At 52.3% G+C, this 18,843-nt stretch overlaps 1 protein-coding gene and 1 non-coding gene across 7 annotated transcripts in view; one reads left to right on the top strand and one right to left on the bottom strand.

Moving 5' to 3' along the window:
• Nucleotides 1-1,760: 1,760 nt before the first annotated feature.
• Nucleotides 1,761-18,843, bottom strand: part of SLC25A25 (solute carrier family 25 member 25) — a 31,741-nt gene continuing 14,658 nt past the window's right edge. For 2 of the 6 annotated variants that reach the window (XM_066256094.1, XM_066256095.1), the window contains exons 2-11: nucleotides 9,496-9,622; nucleotides 9,321-9,408; nucleotides 8,637-8,672; nucleotides 8,274-8,385; nucleotides 6,655-6,813; nucleotides 5,272-5,424; nucleotides 4,867-4,974; nucleotides 4,603-4,770; nucleotides 3,925-4,075; nucleotides 1,761-3,815 (exon numbers count right to left, since the gene is read on the bottom strand). In XM_066256094.1, the coding sequence (XP_066112191.1) occupies nucleotides 3,631-3,815; nucleotides 3,925-4,075; nucleotides 4,603-4,770; nucleotides 4,867-4,974; nucleotides 5,272-5,424; nucleotides 6,655-6,813; nucleotides 8,274-8,385; nucleotides 8,637-8,672; nucleotides 9,321-9,408; nucleotides 9,496-9,622 (1,287 nt within the window). In that variant the 3' untranslated portion in view covers nucleotides 1,761-3,630. Of the gene's footprint in view, nucleotides 3,816-3,924; nucleotides 4,076-4,602; nucleotides 4,771-4,866; nucleotides 4,975-5,271; nucleotides 5,425-6,654; nucleotides 6,814-8,273; nucleotides 8,386-8,636; nucleotides 8,673-9,320; nucleotides 9,409-9,495; nucleotides 9,623-11,952; nucleotides 12,226-18,843 lie in introns of those variants that run through there. The other 4 variants (XM_066256092.1, XM_066256093.1, XM_066256096.1 and 1 more) reach the window with 3 other exon arrangements.
• On the top strand, nucleotides 18,009-18,147 carry LOC136327429 (small nucleolar RNA SNORA66). The gene has a single exon (XR_010729647.1). It is a non-coding gene; the product is annotated as a small nucleolar RNA SNORA66 (small nucleolar RNA).

The following is an 18,843-nucleotide window of genomic DNA, read 5'->3' on the forward strand; positions in this document are numbered from 1 at the left end:
AATACCCAGTGCTCATGAAGGAAAACAGACGCTCAAGCAGCACTGAGAGCAAGCAGTAGAGTGGGGGTGAAGAGTGCTAGGGAGAGATCTAGAGCGACACGGGGCTGGGTGGGGAGTGGGACAGGTCACCGTTTTAAACAAGGGGGCGGGGGTTCAGGGAGGGCCTTGGTAAGGTGACATAGACAGGAGGGACACAGGAGACGGCTGGAGGAAGAGGCTCAGAGCTGCAGTCTCCTCAGAACACCCCCTAGGTTGACCCCTATGCCGCAGAACCCCTCTCCCCGCTGGGTGGAATTGGGCACTTGGGAGGAGTCCAGGCCACCATCCCAAGGGGAAGACTGGACAGGATGGAAGAGCAGGTGGAGGGGGTGGGGCACCAATTTTCCAAGACCCAGTGGTTGGGAAATGATTTATGCCTGTTACCCTGACAACAAATGGAAACAAAGGGCCTATTAGTTTCCTGGATAGCTCACCCCCAACTCGGAGGGTGAGAAACAACACAAAGTCATCCTCTCCTAGTTCAGGGGGCTGGAAGTCTGAGACGCAGCTGTCGGCAGGGTTGGCTCCTTCTGGAAGGTCTCGGGGACAAACTGTCCCTTGCCTCTCTCCTCTGCTCAGATGGCAGCCAGCATGTAACCCTCAGCAGTTCTTGAAGATGCCCCACTCCAACCTCTGCCTGTTGTCACATGACATTCTCCATGTCTCTCCTGTGTGTGTCCACAGGATCTTCTCTTCCATAACGCCAGTCACTGGATTCAGGGCCCACCCTAATCTGGTATGACCTCATCTTAACAGGACATCTGTACAAACCCTATTTCCAAATAAAGCAATATTCTGAGGTTCCCAGTGGACCTAAGTTTGGGGGGAGGGACACACTAACCCAGTACAAGTCCTGTGTGCCAGTTTCACCCATGGGCACACTTCCGTGCCTCCCTATAGCCTCTGAGGGCCAGAACTCCGGCAGGTTCCCCCAGCTTCTTCAAACTGTCCCTGGCCTGTGGCACCCAGAGCTATCAGGGGATCAGAGTATGGACCATTATTTAATGAACCTTTTTGGGGGGAGGGTAGGAAAGAGATAAGAAGCATCAACTCATAGTTGTGGCACTTTAGTTGTTAATTGCTTCTCATATTTGCCTTGACTGGGGGGCTCAAGCTGAGCCAGTGACCCATTGCTCAAGCCAGCAAGCCTGTGCTCAAGCCGGCAACCTCGGGGTTTTGAACCTGGCACCTCAGCACTCCAGGTCGACACTCTATCCATTGTGCCACCACTGGTCAGGCTTAATGAACATTTCATTTAGCACTTTGTGCATGGGGCTCTTAGGGCTTCAAACACAGCAGGGCCCCCAGAGGCCTCCTCCTCTCCTGGGTGACGGGCAGAAAGCAAACAAAGCCAGGTGCAGCCCTCTATCTCTAAGTCAGATGGGCAGGAACCAGCTGGCAGGTTGGGGAAGAGCAGCCGGCAAGGTGCAGAAGCCGGTGGTGGCTGGAGCCACTTCAAGCCGGAGGGCGCAACCAGCTCTGCTGGAGCAGGGCTGACCCAAAGGGGGACTAAGGGAGACTGCCAGACTCAGCGATCAGAGGACCGGTGGCCTGGTCACAACACCAGAAATCCAACAAACATTCTAAAGAGGGAGTGGCTCGGAAAAACCCAGAGCAGGTGGCTTTCTCATTTTCTGCGACGAGAAAACTGGGTTCCTTTTCTAACATGTGAACACCCCACCCCACACCACCCAAGCCCAGATCAGAAAACAGCCCCATCATCAGCTTTGAAACAACTTTATTAGAAGGCTGTTTTAAATGACAACTTCCAATTCTTTCTTAATTTGCGATTTCACAAATTCCAGTTATAACGGTACGTATATAACAACAGTTTTTGTATTGAACTTTGCATCCTATTGAAATTGTCCTCACCGGGCCATTCTGGTGGAAGGAAAAGTGCAACTGCGAGGCCCAGCATTTCTGAGGGGGGCAGCAGAGGGCGCTGGGAGAAGCCCCATCACAGGTGGGGCGGGGAGCTGGCCACCCTCTCCTCTGGACCCCCCCCCCCCCCAGCTCACAGTGACAGGCACTCACTGCCTTGTCATTCAGAAAGGGTGAACTAAAGTTACCCTCCTAGTCTGAAAAGGGATTTGGACTTTCTTCTTCACTGGAACTGAAGTTTCTTCCCCTCTTCCTGTCCCCAATCAAACCCTCAGATCCTGAGGCTTCCTGGGTGCACGCCCCGCCCCGCCCCAACCTGCCAAAAACATCTGTCAGGGATCAGGGCCCCTCCCCTCCTTGCCCTTTCTGTCCTTGGGCCCATGTGGCGCAGGGGTGAGCAGTGGCGGGAAGGTCGCTGCCACGTCCCCCTTCTCTCCTCACCTCGCCTCTCGGGTGTTGGGGAGGTACAATCAGCCGTGAACATAAATATGAATAAAAAATGAACTTGAAAATGACAGGCTATTAATTAAACAAATCTATAAAAATAGTTAGGACATAACTCTGTTCAAATAAATACGAAATAAATAGGCTCCAAGCAGTGATGCGTGGCAACAGTGGAATGTGAGGCTGGTCCCCCTTCGCCCCGTGGGGACTGGACACAAACCCCGGGCGGCGCAGAACAGACTGTAATGCAGTCAGCCAGCCACGCGTGCCGTCTTCCCCGGGAGCACGGGCCTCGCATGCTTGTCCAGCTTGTCTTTTGGAATGAGAACCCTTTTGTCAACAACACATAGTTAAGGCTGTTAGCCCCTTTCTGTCTCTCACCGCGCAGGCAGACACGGGCCTTCCGCTACAATACCACACCCCGCTGTCCTCACGCCAGAGCAGGGACGGAGTTGGTGCTGAGCAGGTGCCAGTCCCAACACAGTCCGGGGCCAGCTGAGAACACCAGGAGAGCCCCAGCGGCATGGGGCAGAGGCCTCTGGGTCCCAAAACCAGCAGGCACCTCCTGGGAAGCCATGCGCCAGGCAGCCAGCGGTGGGGCCGGGCCTCGCCCCCGCATGCACACACGTGTCATTGGTGCAGGCTGGTGAGCTCAGGTGGGTGTGAGCACACAGCCAGACCCCTCCCTCTTCCCTGCACGGCCTAGCCCGCCGTAATGCTGCACGCTGGGAAGTCGGGGAGGCGAGGTCCAGCGGAGGCACCTTGCCCCGTGACTGAGGGGAGAGGGGCAAGGTGGGTTGTGGAGTGGGCTGGTAGCCCTCCTCCTACCATGTTGAAACAGCAGTGAGGAAGAAGCAGAGTGGACACAGGAAAGATGCCCAGCAGGCCAGAGGGCAGGCCCGTGGCCGGTGGTCTGGGTGGGAGGAGATGGGGAACTAAGCTGGCCTCCAAGCCCTGCTGTTGGGCAGGCCCTACAGGAAACAGCTTGTCCCTACTGTGCATAAGCCTGTGTCCTGCTGACCCCTGGACCCGAGGAGCACCCAGAGGTCTTCCCTGGAGTGGACACGAGGGTTGGCCATGGTCAGCGGGACAAACACGGTGGACCTGCCAGCTCCCCATGCCCCTTCCTTGCGGGTGAGTCCCAGGGTCTTCATAGCTTGGTTAAGTCAGCTTAGTGTTGGCACATTCACAGAATGAGATGCTACACGTCCCAGGTCTGCAGGCCCAGGATCAGCAAGTCCGCCAGGCAAGGCCTCCTCCCTCCCGTCACCGAGACTGCACACCCAGGGTGATCTTCAGGTTCTCGTAGACCACATAGCTGATGCTCACAGCTGGGATCACCTTCATGAAGTTGGGGGCCAGCCCCCGGTACAGGCCAAAGGCTCCCTCAGTCTGCAGGATCTGTTTGAAGAGGCTGCTCATGGTCACGGCTGGAGCACCCTCAATGGAGGCTGCAGGGAGAGAGGTCGCCCGTCAGAGGTCTTTCCCCAGCTCCTCCATGGAGCCCAGCCTGCCCAGGGAGATGGGCCCCTGCGGGCTGGGGCCTAGAACCAGCCTTACCTTGCGCCTGCATCCGGGTCCTGACCAGGGCCAGTGGGTAGCTGGCCAGCTGGCCACAGGTGCTGGACATGGTGCCACAGGCCAGGAGCACAAACACTCCAGGGTCTGCGCTGTTCACTGCATAGCGCTGCAGCCAGGCATTCTTGAGTGTCTGCAGGAAAACGGGTGCAGGATGAGCCCCAGGGAGAGCTCGTGCGGCCGCGAGGCGGGGGGCAGGGGAGCCACGGTTACTGGAGCCCCATCACATGGGATCCGCGAGGCCACTGTAACCCGATTTGCTTGGCCTGGGCTGACGGAGCTCCTGGCCTGCCTGCCCTTTGTTTCTGCTGTCACTGGGGATTCCTGGGCAGGACATGATACGGGAGGAGGCAGAGACAGCATCCCTTTCCCCACCAGAGAGCCTGACTTCTGTTGCCTGGAGTCTGCTGGGTGCCAGTGAGCCCCTAGGGCATCATGCTCTGGAGACTGCCCTGTCAAGCCCCTCGAGGGGCAGAACTTGGGGGCTGCCAGGAGATCCGTGTAATGAATAATGCGTCTGAAGAAGACACTGCTGCTATTCCTTGTTCCAGCTACCCCCTGGTCTATCAGACATGGAGACAGCAGGCAGGGATGTGGTGAGGAGGGCGTTTCTAAATCTCTCCAGATAGTTCAAGGAAGCCGAGCCCTGCAGGGCCTCACCTCGTAGACAGCTAGGTCTATCCCAGCGTAGGGGATGATCCCCAGCATGTTGGGAACGTAGCCTTTGTAGAAGGCGGCCACCCCCTCTCTGGCCAGGATCTTCCTGGCACAGTCCAGCATGCCCGAGTACTGGCCTGTCTTGCGCAGGGCCATCCGGGTCTTCAGAACCTGCAAAACCCAACAGAAGCGACAGAAGCATGAGCACGGCCCACTCCTCACCCTCACCCCGACGCGTAAGGCCCACCCCAAGACCGGGCCTCTCACCTCCATCGGGTAGATGCTGCTCTGAGCAATGGCCCCTGCCAACGACCCTGCCACAAGTCTCTCGTGAATCCTTAGAGTCTCCTGGTCACTCCCAACAAGACGCTTGATCTAAACAGGAGACAAACAAACCGACACACTCGAGACCAGCGCACCCTTCCCACAGCTGACATGTAGTGTCCCTCCCCACTTGACAATTCCAGAAACGGAAGGAACTGGTTCACAGAGGAAATGGCAGCAACGCTGGGGTCAGACCCAGGCCTCCCGCTTCCCAGCTCGCCCTGCTGTCCCTCAGGTCCAATGACTGACGCCAGGTTCTGGGGCATCAGTTGGGCAGAGACCTTAGCCCGAGAGCAGCTCAGCAGGCAGCTGCCAATTGACAACTGTCCCTGGGAGCCAGGGCCTCACCTGTTCATAGGCCATGAATTTGATGGCCGACTCGGGGGCTATTTTGAGGACATTGATGCCATTGCCCCGCCAGAGTGACCTGGCTCCTCCCTCTCGAATCATCTGGGTGAACCCGCCCACGATGCACATGTTGTTGCTGCGGGAGGCGTGGACCTGCGGAGGGAAGGACAAGTGGTCAGGAAGAACTCGGTGGCCGCGAGGCTGCCGTCATCCAGCAAAGCCTTTGCTCACTGGCCAACTGCCAAGGTCGACGGGCAGGCCCTACCCTCTCATATTCTGAGGACTAACTCACGCTATGAGACGCACACGGCTGCTCTAGGGCCAGCCAGATGTCACCATGCACCTACCGTGTGCCAACATTGTGCTAAACACCTCCACAAGGTCTACTTTCTAAAATTTAAAAAAAATGAGCTTTTTATTATACAAATATTTCAAATCTGTACAGCAGTACAGAGAACCCTACACTGAGCTCCCAGACCAGGAAACCACAGCCCATCCATGTCCTGCGCCGCCCGCCCACACTGGGTTACAGCACGTGGCGGACAGTGTCACTTCACCCCCGTGGAATGCGTCCAGTACCTACCTATAGCACCCCTGGGAACGCGGCGAGGACAACAAGCTGACAGGGAAGCCAAGGGGTTACAAGCCCCTCAGCTCACAGGAGGGAAGTTTTAGGGCTCAAGTGACTTGGCTAAGGTCACAAAGCTGTGAGAGAGATGGGGTCAGATTTCAGGCCTAGAGCTCTTCTCCCGAACCACTCCACTTGCCTGTCTCAGCAGAAGAAGGGGGCACACTGTCCATCAACAGGCTTCAAACCAAGGCAGGCCCAGGAGGGCAAAGAAGGAAGGGAAAGGATGACCTCTCTTCTGAACAGGAAAGTGCCAGAACAAACAAGGGACAAGGGACAAGGGGCGACTGGCCACTGTTCAGAAGATGCCAAAGTCCAATAGTGCATGCCTGTGCAGGTTGATTTTGCAAGCCTGCCTCTGACACTGGTCTAGCTTATCTCTTCCCTATGGACATGGTGACAGGCATCTGGCCACGTGAACATCTGCTCGCACGTTCCCATTCATATAATGCTCACATTATATGACAAGTGCCTTAAAGAAGGTTCCTGCCACACCCCCATTATCACTGGCTTTACCTGCCTACATTATGTGAGCCTGTAATGTGATTCCTGGCTTAAGGGCCTCAGATAAAATTAGATCAGCTATATGCAAAACGTTACTCAGGCCTAATGTTGCCCTTCTCTGAGCAATAATTCTAATTTACTGGGATAGAAAAATACAGGCCCAAAGCAGGGCCTCAAACAAGGAAGGGGAGACCAACCCACCGAGGAACCCAGGGTGGAGACCAGGTGTTGGGGTCTGTTTCTCTGCGTACCTGCATGAGCACCTTCAGTCTGTCCAGGGGCGCCGTGCAGGTTCTGGATACAGCCCCGGCCCCGCCTCCGGCCACCAGGTGCCTCCACCACATCCCTGTCTGCCTTTCCTCCACTGTGAACTCATCAGGGACTGTCAGATTTTCACCCACATCAAAGATCTGCAAGGAAGACCAGCAAAGATCAAACAAATAGGCCCTGATGCTGGTGGCAAGGCTGCTGGTGGACAGCTAGGTCCAGAACTTCCCACCATCTAGAATGGCAAACACCCCCAGTGCCGCCCCGGTGCTGAGAACGCAGGGACTGTGGGTGGAAAACTGGTGCAGCCCACTCCCTTCACTGTGTGAAGGTGGCAAAGCTCTGGTCCCGGGCTGCGGCCTTGCAGAGGCCCAGGTATGAAATGTGAGAACAGCTGGAAGGAAGCAGTTCCAAACGTCACAGACAGCCTGTCAGTTATTGCCATGGAGCGCCTGTGACAACAGCTTCCCCGGGCATCTCAGCTGAGGATCACCAGGCTGGCTGTAGATCAGGCTGGGGCTGAAAATGCTCCTGAAATCGGGTATGTAACCAGATCATGCTGGCAGGACATCATATAGGCCTCAGCAAATGTGAGAGGGGGTGTGATGCCTGTGTGTCACCCTCTCTTTGAGTGGCATCCTGGCTGGGCAAACAGAGAGCCAGCTCTGCTCTTACCCTGGGGCTGCAGGCCAGACCATGGGTCAGCAGTCTACATACTTCTACCTAACAAAGATGCCAGGTATAACAAAAAAACAGAAAAGAGAGAGAGAAAGAAAAAAAGAGAAAAGGAAGGAAGGAAAGGAAGGAAAGGAAAGAAAGGAAGGAAAGGAAGGAAAGGAAGGAAAGGAAGGAAGGAAGGAAGGAAGGAAAGAAAGAAAGAAAGAAAGAGAGACAGATGCCAGTGTCCTGGGGTGAGGCCCTGGCCTGGGCACCGGGAAACAGACCAGGAGCACAGGTTTCAGGCCTCTCCTCCTGCAGCTGAGAGCCCAGAGTGGATCAGACTAAAATTGAGGGGGTGCTCAGCAAAGACCACAGAGAGGGTCGTGCACTACGTGAAGGGGACTCACAGTCAGAGGGGTCAGCGTGGCTACCACCAGCGAAGGTGCAGACCTGTATTTTGCAATGACAGCTTTGGCGGGTGACCAAACAGGGCACGCGCCATGCCAGGAACGCAGTCACCATAGAGCTAGGCAGCACACAGAATGGGGCAGTGGGAGACCTAACAGCTCCAGCGTCTCTTCCCTGGAGAGAGCACTTCGCCCAGGAAGGCTCATGTTGGCTTGGGGAGAGCAAGCACGCTCAGAGGAGGGGGTCTGAAGTGGGCACTGAACGCCAGGCAGCCCGTGGTGACGGGAGGGCACTGCTGGCAGAGGAACCCTGGGTTTGAGGAACAGCCTGGCCATTCGGGTGGGCCAGCATGTGGGAAATGGGGGGACATACGGAGGGCTCTGCGGAGCTGGCAAAGGAAGGACAGCCCTGCTGTTGAAGGGGTGGCAAGCTGGGACCCTAACCCCTCCCAATCTCAGGATGGGGGCTGGTGCTGGGCAAAGGGGCCCTTGCGGACAGAGAAGTGGCCGGCCAGCGCTGGGGGCGCGGGGCTCACCGTGGAATGCTTCCAGTACAGGATTATCTCGGGGATGTTCTCCACGGGGTGCAAAAGGTGGTAGTCTCTCCACTCGTTCCAGTCGATGGTCATCGTGCCGTTTTTATCCATGCTGCAAGGGAAATGCATGGTTGCCCACGTGGAAACAGGCCCCATCTATCAGCACGCTCCCTCCTCCAGTGAGCCAGGGGCCGACGTGGCCAGAGAGAGCCAAAGAGGGTGCCTCTGCCCCCAGGAGAAAGACAAGGTGGCTCCACACCTCACTATGCACAAAAACGGGATATAATGGCCCACAAGAACCCCATCTGATCAGGCACAGAGGCTAAGGCGGGGGGCAGTCACCAGGGTGACACAGATACTTACGAGGTGACAGGGCCCCAGAAGTGGCCCGTTCGTATTCTGACAGACAGACAAAGGAGGATGCAGAGGAGAGAGGAGAAACAACACAGATTAAGCGCTCCGAGCAGATGGCAGTGAGTCAGACACGCAGCACAGCGCGAGGTCGCCCCCACACCAGCGGGGAGCAGGCGCAGGAGGCCACTGTCCCTGACTAGCGGCGTTGGGCCCCCGGGATGTGGACGGGCTCAGCCAGGAGAGGAGGCCGGCTCGTAGGGCTCTTCTGTGTGACCTCCCAGCCCAGCAACAGCTACGCTGTACCCAGGACCCCTGCTCACCTTCCACCTGCCCTTCAGGGCAGCACATCTGATTAGGACATGATGTCCACCTTGAGTGGAGGGCTGCCCTGCCCCGTCACGACCAGGCAGAAAGGTGTTGCTTGCTCCCCTTTCACCTACTTGAACCCCCCCAGTCTTTTCTCCCCGTGGGTCACTGGTGAATGGGCGCACTTCCAGGTGCTTAGTGATTTTTCAAATGAGAACTGACCAGGAACCGGGGGAGGGGTTACTGATTCATCCCTTCAAACTGCCAGAAGCCAAAGTTTAGAGAACAGGGTCAGAACAGTGAGTGACGCCAGAGTTAGTCCAAGAACGTCTTTTTTGTCATGCTGTGTTTTGTTAAACCGAATGTCCAGGCTGGCTAATCACTCACCTCTTGAGAATTTTTTCGGCCTGCTGTTCAGATATCGTGACCCCCAGGTCCCGCAGGGACTGCATGATCTCCTGGGCATCGATCCGCCCTGCAACAACAGAGGCCGTGAGCGGGCGACGGGCATGCGTGTGGAGAACCGCAGACCGGCCGGCTCGGCTGTGGCAGCCATGCTCACCATCATTCTTTTTGTCCAAACTCTTGAACACCAGCCTCAGTTTCTTCTCGTGGTCTTGGAGATAATGGACGAACTCTTCGAAGTCAAGCTGTCCATCAAGGTCTTTATCGCCAGCTTGTACAATTTTCTATGAAACAAAAGTAAGGTTTTGTCCTTAAGCTCAGGCACCAGCAAGTAAGTCCCTTGTGGTGCCCTGTCCCCAGGAAACAATCATGCTAACCTGTGAACAAAGGTGGCCCTAATGACCCAAGAGACTTCCCCTGCTCTAGTCCCAAAGTCACCACTTGGGATCCCCACAGGCTGGCCAGAACCCAAGTGAGAGCCCACCGTGCTTCCCTCACGAGCAAAGAGAAACCAGCCACCAAGCCCCTCGGGGCAGCCCTTCAGGCAGAGGCCCGGGGCAGCACGCAGGGCGAGTTCTCATTCCAAGTGTTGTGAAGACCAACTTGTTGCGCTGCCAGGCCCAGCGGCTTGGCTGCCCCAAAGTGCTGCCCTGGTGCCTCACCCCACATGCTCTCTGCCCGAGTGTGCAGATGGCCTGGAGCCCGATTCCACCATGAACTCCGCGGCTTGCTCTTCTTATCCCTACAAGTGGCGGTGGCCCAAGAACAGCTGGGTGGCCAGGGTGAAGATATGGGGCAAAGCTGGCCCCTGCCAATGCCAGCTTGGCAGAATAGAGCCAGAGAAAACTCTGGAGGCTGGAGAAACAGGAAGAACCACAGGGAACTATTCTCAGGCATGTGCGTGACAGCACTGCCAGTCTCTGATTTCAGGGGAGCCTGACCACAGGACCAACCTCGGCTCCCTCAACCAGGCGCCCAACAGTAGGGGAGCTCTGCTTAGTTTAGTGACCCAAGAGGCCAGAAGAGACCCTAAGGTTTTGAGCCATGGGTCCTGCTAAATGCATCCCCTCTAGTAACCTGCTGAATCCTCACAAACAGCTCTAGGAAGTAGGCACTATAATTTCCCCCATTTTACAGAGAAGGTAAGAGAAGGTCAGAGAAGTTAAGTCATTTATCCTAGGTCACACAGCTAGGGAAGTGGTGGGCGGGATTCAAGCCAGGCTTGTTAGACTCCAAGGCCACCTCCCTAGAGATCCTGCTGCCACCCTAAAAGTTAATCTCAAGAAGGTGGGGGACAAACATGAGTCACTCTAACCCAGCAACGCCCCAAAACTAGGAATAAAAATCTCCTAAGGAAAATGGTTACAGTCTTCCTGTGTTGACCAGTTCTTTCAGTGAGAATCCAGTCACTATCCACAAACCAATATGGGTTTCAGTCTTTTGACCAGCAGGTTTGGACAGATCATCAGCTAGCTGGCACTCCCCGATTATGATCAGTCACTCTCTGAACCACCTGATGGCATTTTGTGCTTGCTCAGCTACCAACGGTGCTGAGAAACCTGGGCTAATATCATGTCACCTAACATGATCCCAAGAACAATGCAATGGGTGTGGCCGGAATGTGAGACCAATGCTGGTATTTTATCTACTATCTGAAGTTATATTAACTTCCTGCAGACATTTGTGGTCTCAGGCAAGAATTGCATACAGGGTTGTCACTCTAGGTTTATGGCAGGAATGGAAGTAGAATCTACATGCCATTTAGGGAGAAGATAAATGCTAGGCATGAAGCTCTTTGGTATCTGGCTGCTCTGCCACCAATGAGAACCATGCATCTATTGGGGCCGGTGCCCTGTAATACAGACAGGCTCAGTGCAGCTCATTTCAAAATAACCTCCAAGTCCTTGCTTCTACCTGAGAATAGCTGGGCCTACTTTCTGACTCCTTCCCAGGATACACAAATCACCATTCCCTGCACACCATCTGACCCCCTCTGCCATCATGAATCCTGGGGGACAGCACGGGATTGGATTAACAGAGAAGATGGGGTACCCACCTTTAGGAGGCAAGTAACCTCCACAGTCTGTAGCTGTTTCCCCATATTTAAAATGGTAACCATTTCTGCTGCCTCCCTGCTCCAAAGGGATGTCTAGGGAGGCTCCCCTCACCTTGCATGTTGATTTGTTTCAATCAAAGCACAACAATACCTGCTCCAGCCTCTGTAACTATGGTTCTAACTCCTGCGCCTCCAATGAGAAGCGCTTCTGCCTCTGCACTCCTGTGTCCTCCTGGCCTCTTCCCTCAGCTCAGAGAAACAGCCCCCAGCAGCTGGACTGTACCCCCTTCTCAGGACCTCTCCTCTGCCCTCAGCAAGAAAATTCCTCTCCATCTTCCCCACGAGTGTCTTCCTTATCATTCAAGCCTTCCTTCCAAGTGACCTGTGAGCCAGTCACTCCTGTGAGGTAGCCTTCTTGCCGGCTAGAGCCACATGACAACCAGGCGAAACCTTGCTCATGTCACAGGAGTCCCCACTGCCAGCACTCATCCATTCATTCAACCACCGCCAAGGAAATGCCCGCTGCCTTTCCTGACCTGGCGTGGCCACGGTACACACCTGCTTCCACTGGCGGAAGGTGGAGAACTCCTGGGAAGGGATAAAGACACTGAGTTTGAAGATGGACTTCAGCTCGGAGGGGAGCCCCTTGGACTCAAAGTACTGGAACTCGGTCTGGGCCTCCCCGATGAGCGGCACATACAGGCACAGGCAGAGCATGCTGACGCGGAGAGCGGTGCCCTGCTGCCACCCAAGCAGTTCTGCAGTGTAGAGAGTGGGGAATGCTGCCGGGCCCAGAAACTTGCGCATGATATGCTGGGGCACAGCTGTCATTGGCTAGTCAAGCCCCGCCTTTTTACTTAATTGAAAAAAGCCTACCCACTTTGGTCCTGCCAACAGCCAATGAGCAGAGTCCTAGATTGCTCAAGAGAAGAAGTGTAAAGATCAGGACTGACGTCACTGTCACAGTAACCGGCTCCCCAAATTAACTCTTCCAAGACAGGCAGAGCATTCTGCCCAGCCTCGGTATCCTATCCAAACAAACCTTCACCCTAACTGCTGACCCCTCCAAACGAACAAATAGGCTTCAGCCTGTTTTTCCACAAGGTCTCCAAACACGTCACACAATACGGTGATTTTCTCCCCTTAGTCAATCATTCCCAACAGAAAGAAAGTAGACGTAGAGACTGACTCAATGCTCACTGACCTCGGCCCAGTTTAGCTGTGAGGGCAGAAGTGGGGGGTGGGTAGTGGAACGCAGGTCTCTAGCCATCCATAAAGCGGCCACACCAAGGGCTCATTTATCCGCAGGGGAGCTGCCTCTGCCGGCTGAGCCCCGACTCAGGCTGCGGCACTCCTGACACAGTTCTGGCAGCTCCAGTGACCTTTCCAGGGCCACTCCACCCTGTGAGCACCTCAGAACCCACCCATCGTCCTGCAGGCCTCCCCAGGGGTCCCAAAGCACTGAGGAGCAGACATGGGGACAGGAAGAGGACGCTAGGCTAAAAGGTCATTGGGCTGAGACTCGCCTGCAGCATCGCTCTGGGGTCAACCACGGACTCACTCAGACCCACTGATGTGGTCTGCAGAGCCCACGTTCACTCAGGATTGACAGCTCAGTATAATTGTAGCGTTCCGGCCTACATGGACACTGTTAAATTTTAATTAAAATGAAATGAAGAGTCAGCTCCTTGGTGGCACAGCCACAGCTCAAGTGCTCCACGGCCACATGCACTCACTTGGCACACCTACCGACCCAGAAAGTTCCCCTGGGCAGCGCTGTCCTAGAGCAGCCCTCTGGCGTGGGGGTGAGGAGGTCGCAGGTGGGCCCTCCCCCGGCCAGCCTGCACTCTCCGCCCCTCCGAGCCCCCTGGAAAGGGTCAGGTCTGTGCTGTGGAGGAAGAGAGCAGTCACAAGGGAAAGGCCAGGAGGCCTCGACCGCTCCTGTTGCCACCGCAGCTTCCTAACAGACTGACCCGCACTCTCAGGAGGGACAGAAACGGGTGGCTATCACTCAGGGATCAAGAAAAGTAAAAGGAATTTCTTAATTCGCTAAAGGCTTTTTCTGAAGAACTTAAAAAAAAAGGATTTTAAAACAAGATGTTGAAGCTTACATAGTATAACACAAAACAGATTTCAACAACTTATATGACATTTCCGCCTTTCTATAAGAGATCTGATGGTTGGTCTATATAAACAAGTATTGGGCTTCAGTAGGGGGGAGCCAGTGAGCTAACCAGAGGCAGCTCAGGGCTATCCAGGTAGATTCCCACTTAAATCACACAACATTCAGCTGGCTCTTAAACTGTCCAATCCAGAATGTTTTGCCTTGGGGCTACTGTTGGGATTCTTGAAGGCAGGAGGCTGTTTCGAATGTTTGTACATCTTGGTGTGGAAGGAGCCTGTCTTGATCATAAAGATGCCAGAGAGAAGCAGTTTCCGAATGAATGAATTGGGTCTGGCAGGCCTCTGAGACCCCAATTTCATCCACCTCAACAAGATAATGTATTATTATTTTTATTTTAAAGGAGGTCCACATGTAGAAGAGTTGATTTTAAAATGCTGATGTTCCTTCACTAAATTTTTTTTATAGTTATTTTATTATTCTTTTTTTTACAGAGACAGAGAGAGAGTCAGAGAGAGGGATAGACAGAAACGGAGAGAGATGAGAAGCATCAATCATTAGTGTTACGTTGTGACACCTTAGTTGTTCAGTGATTGCTTTCTCATATGTGCCTTGACTGCGGGGCTACAGCAGACCGAGTAACCCCTTGCTCGAGCCAGCGACCTTGGGTCCAAGCTGGTGAGCTTTGCTCAAACCAGATGAGCCTGCACTCAAGCTGGTGACCTTGGGGTCTCGAACCTGGGTCCTCCGCATCCCAGTCCGACGCTCTATCAACTGTGCCACCGCCTGATCAGGCCCTTCACTGAATTATTCACATTTGCTTCTGAAACAAAATTACTTGGATCTGTTGAAGTATCTCATCTTTTTTTTTTTTTTTTTTTAAATCTTTATTTTTTTATTCATTTTAGAGAGGAGAGAGAAAGGGAGAGAGAGAGACAGAGAGGGAGAAGGTGAGGAGGAGCTGGAAGCATCAACTCCCATATGTGCCTTGACCAGGTAAGCCCAGGGTTTTGAACCGGCAACCTCAGCATTTCCAGGTTGACGCTTTATCCACTGTGCCACCACAGGTCAGGCGAAGTATCTCATCTTAATGACTGCAGTCATTCCAAAATGGCAAATATTTTGACTGAATAAATAAGCTGTCATTTGGAGATGTTCATTTCCTAATAAACTATTTTTCAAATAACTTTGGTAACTATACCACTGAATTTTTTCTTTTCTGTACCATTGAGTTTTATGATGTACTTACAAGACAAATCTAAGAACAGATTTTAAAACAATACCAAATAAAAGTGAAACCTATATTCAATATGTAAGGAAAAATTATTAAAAGTCATCAGCCCTGGGCAGATAGCTCAGTTGATTAGAGCATCGTCATGATATACAAAGGTCTCCAGTTCAATTCCCTGGTCAGAGCACATAGGAACAGATCGATGTTTCTCTCTCTCTCTCCCTTCCTCTCACTCTAGAGTCAACAAATAAAGTTTAAAATTTCATCAAATAAGAGCAGTTATTTTCTAGGAAAAAATAGAATGGAATTCCTTTGGTTATAACAAAGCTCATTACAGACCAACAGTATCAGGAAATGGTCAAGAATTCTGCATGTGCTTGCTAAGACGTTATTTTACAATGCTAACATTAATCCTATTCCAATGTTAATTTTTAAAAAGGGCTATAACTTGCCTGACCTGTGGTGGCGCAGTGGATAAACCATCAACCTGGAATGCTGAAATTGCGGGTTCGAAACCCTGGGCTTGCCCGGTCAAGGCACATACAAGAAGCAAGTTGATGCTTCCTGCCTCCCCCCATCCTTTCTCTCTCTCTCTCCTCTCTCTAAAATCAATAAATATTAAAATAAAATAAAATAAAATAAAAAGGATTATAACTTGCCTGAGCAGTGGTGGCACAGTGGATAGAGCCTCAACCTGGGACACTGAGGGTCCAGGTTCAAAATCCCAAAGTCAACAGCTTGAGCGTGGGATCACAGACATGATCCCATGGTCACTAGCTTGAAGCCCAAGGTCACTGGACTGAGTAAGGGGTCACTGGCTCAGATGGAGCCCACCTGGGTCAAGGCACATATGAGAAGCAATCAATGAACAACTAAGGTGCTGCAACTACGAGTTGATACTTATCTCTCTCCTTTCCTGCCTCTCTCTCTCTTGTTGAAACAAAATAAAATTAAATAAAAAATAAAAAGGGTTATAACATTTCTATTTTACGATTGCAATATAGTCCAACAGAATGTCTTCACTGGACAAACTAATTGGCATTTAACAGGTCATACAGAACTCCATTTTCACAGAGAAATTGTGGTTCTTCCCAAGCACGCCAGTCTCCAGGCACCTAATGTCAGAAGTACTTTACCCTTGGAATTGTAGACAGTGGGACCAAAGGGGCTCTGAAGTCACTCCTTAATCTCGAGATGAGCAGAGGCCCCAGGGCCTGTTGATGGTGGGGCTGAGTCTCATTCAGGGCCTGCCTCTTATTACAACAGCCACAAAACAGAGCACCCAAACCCAACTCAACATTGCCAAAAGAAGATTTTAGAATCAGTTTCCAAAGAACACTTGTCAGGCTGACACTGAGAACTAGGGTACGCAGCAGCTCAAACAGGAGGGTGGCAGCTGTGTGGGAAAGGCATTAGCTAAACCAGTTTAAGCATAGCCTTAGCCAAAAAGAACAAAACCAGTTTCTGTGTTACTGCTTCAGAACATATATAAGAAATACAAGTAAGGAAGAAGACTAAATTCCCGATGTTTCCCACGAGCTCAGGCTCTTTAGGATCCCAAGTATCTGCTGTCTCTCCCCCTCCGCCACCTACCACTCCTCTCTCTCTCTTATTCTAATTCAGTGACCCAGATCTACTTTTGTTTCCTCTCCGTAACAATTAGTATTCCGGAAAATGGCAGCAACTCCAGATCCCTTCGAATTTAGTGGTGTCAGATTTCATCAACTCTGTATCCCGAGCATCTTCTCGTCCTCAAACTGGCCAATGCCACCACAAGCTTTCCTTGTTCACTCTGCTTCATGCCAGCCTAACAGGTGCTTCCTATAAGTGGCAGAAGGCCATGAGTAAGACTAGGGCAGGTAGGCTACCTTAGGGAGTGTAGCATTAGGTCATAAAGTATTCCCCCTCCTCTGCAATGACTCAGATCAAGTCCAAATATTAATATGCAAATAAGACCTGCCAGCATCCGGCTGTTCTAGCCCCACCCTCCGGTTCGGCTCTCAAACCTCATTTGCCTCTGTGGCTGCAGTATCATTTGACGATTAGGTTGCCATGACAGCCCAGTGTAGCTGGTTTCCAATGAAACTGCCTACACTTGGCAATCAGACACACAATAAGCAAAATGCTCTGGGCTTCTGAGAGGACAGCCCCTAAGGACCTGAAAGCTTGGATGCTGCTGAGGGCACCTCCCACTCCAGACTAATGGCTTTTTTCTTCAACAGCAGATTAACAGTCAGATGAAGATAAAGGGGAAACTGGAACAGTTCCTAGAATAAAAGCTCATAGGAACCTGACTCACTAGCAGACATATTTAGACAGAGGAAGTGAGAGCCAAACAAAGTCGTGCTGCTGGGAAACTGAGAAGCCTGAGAACCAACGTGAACTTCTCCCTAAGGTTTCCATAATGTTTGGGGAGCCTATTCCTAAGAGAAAGAGTGAGGCCAGGCCCCAAAAGCCAGTGATTACAAACTCCAAAGCCCACCTTCCAGAGCAGCTGCACTGGGACAGGACATGGGCTGCAGAAACCCTACTATTCCAATTCTCAGGTTATCTTCTTTTAAGGAGTCCACACTCCCCAGATGTGCCTGCTTTCTTGCTTCAAACCAAACCGCTCCCTCTTAGAGCTCCCGCCATCCCCCAGCCAGCTGCTCTGTCTCCCTCCTGGGCCAGGGAAAGGTGTGCGTCTCAAGGTCAGCCCCTTTTAACCCCCGAGTCTGCAGGCCAGGAACTAAGCTGTTCAGAGCAGAAAGTCCTGATTCGAGCCCACCCTGGGGGAGGGCTGGCAAGAGGTACCAGTATGAGTCTAGAAAACAGAGCAGTTAATTATTAAAGTCAAAAGTAGATGACTTTAAAGTGACACTTCTTGAAGCACATCTTTAAGCATACTACAGACTTGCAGATTCCTGCCGACCAGGACAAGCTCATTATAAATAAAGGATTTTCCTCAAAGCTTAATCTGAAAAGATAGCAAAAGTTGTTGCATAAAAAGTCCCTCCCACTTAGCAATGGAAAAATGAACATTTATTTCTAAAACATAGCAATTCAACAAATATTTTTAGGAATCTACTATGTGTCAGACACAGGGCAGAGTCTCCTTCTTTAGTTGGTTTTTATCTTGAGAACGGAGAAAAGATTTAAAATAACCAAAGCTCAGGAAGTGAACAAGGTCACTCCTACTGGAAGCAGGAGAAATCTCAGCCAGATGGCACTTTCCACTCTAATCCTGAGAACTTGACTGGTCCCACTAAAAACTGCTTTCTTGGACAAACTCGGTCACTAACTCTGCATGATGTTGCAAAAGTGAGGGGAACCAGGTTTGCTTAAAGCAACTGTGGTGATAAAAATGTATTAGCCTCAGACGCTACTTAGGGAGGGCCATACTATCTTACCTAGTACAGTGTCAACAAACAAACAAAAAAACCCCCTGCTCTCTTAAGGGAAAGAAGTGAGGCAATTCAGGGCAAAATTCCAGACAGATTGGGGTGAAATTACACCTCCACCCCTACTTAACTGTTTATCCCTGGACAAATTACTTAACTTTTCTGCACCTCAGTGTCCTCATCTGTGAAATGGGGGTGCCACCACTTACCCTGGCTCTGGCAGAGATCAGATGAGATAACCTATGCTCAGGGCACGAGATGGACGGAAGGCCCTGGCACTCAACAGACCCACCCGCAGATCCAAGAGAGGCATGGGCCTCTCAACCTTGAAACTCCAGCCTCTCCTCTGACCATTCCCTCCCTCCCAGACCCAAAGGCACTCTGCCCGCCAAGGCCAGGGGTCTGACCTTCAGGATGCAGGACAGATCGGCCCTGACCAGCTCCAGGCTCTTGGGTTCAACTTTGAAGGTCCACTCTATTGCCAACTTAGGTCGATCCTCCCTGAATTGTTCAGATACATGAAGACATAAGACAGCGTAATTGTTTGTCGCTTACGTTCAAATGGCTTTCTGGGGCCAAAATGACAAATCTAAGGCAAATCTTCTATTGCATTGAACCTTCCTTCCCCAATGGCCACACTGAAGTGGGTCATAATAGGGTAATAAAGCTTTTACAGTGGCCACAGAAAGATTCTGGGCTACAGATCTGGGTATCTT

Source organism: Saccopteryx bilineata, chromosome 2 (genome assembly GCF_036850765.1).
Source record: "Saccopteryx bilineata isolate mSacBil1 chromosome 2, mSacBil1_pri_phased_curated, whole genome shotgun sequence".
NCBI classification, from domain to species: Eukaryota; Metazoa; Chordata; class Mammalia; order Chiroptera; family Emballonuridae; genus Saccopteryx; species Saccopteryx bilineata.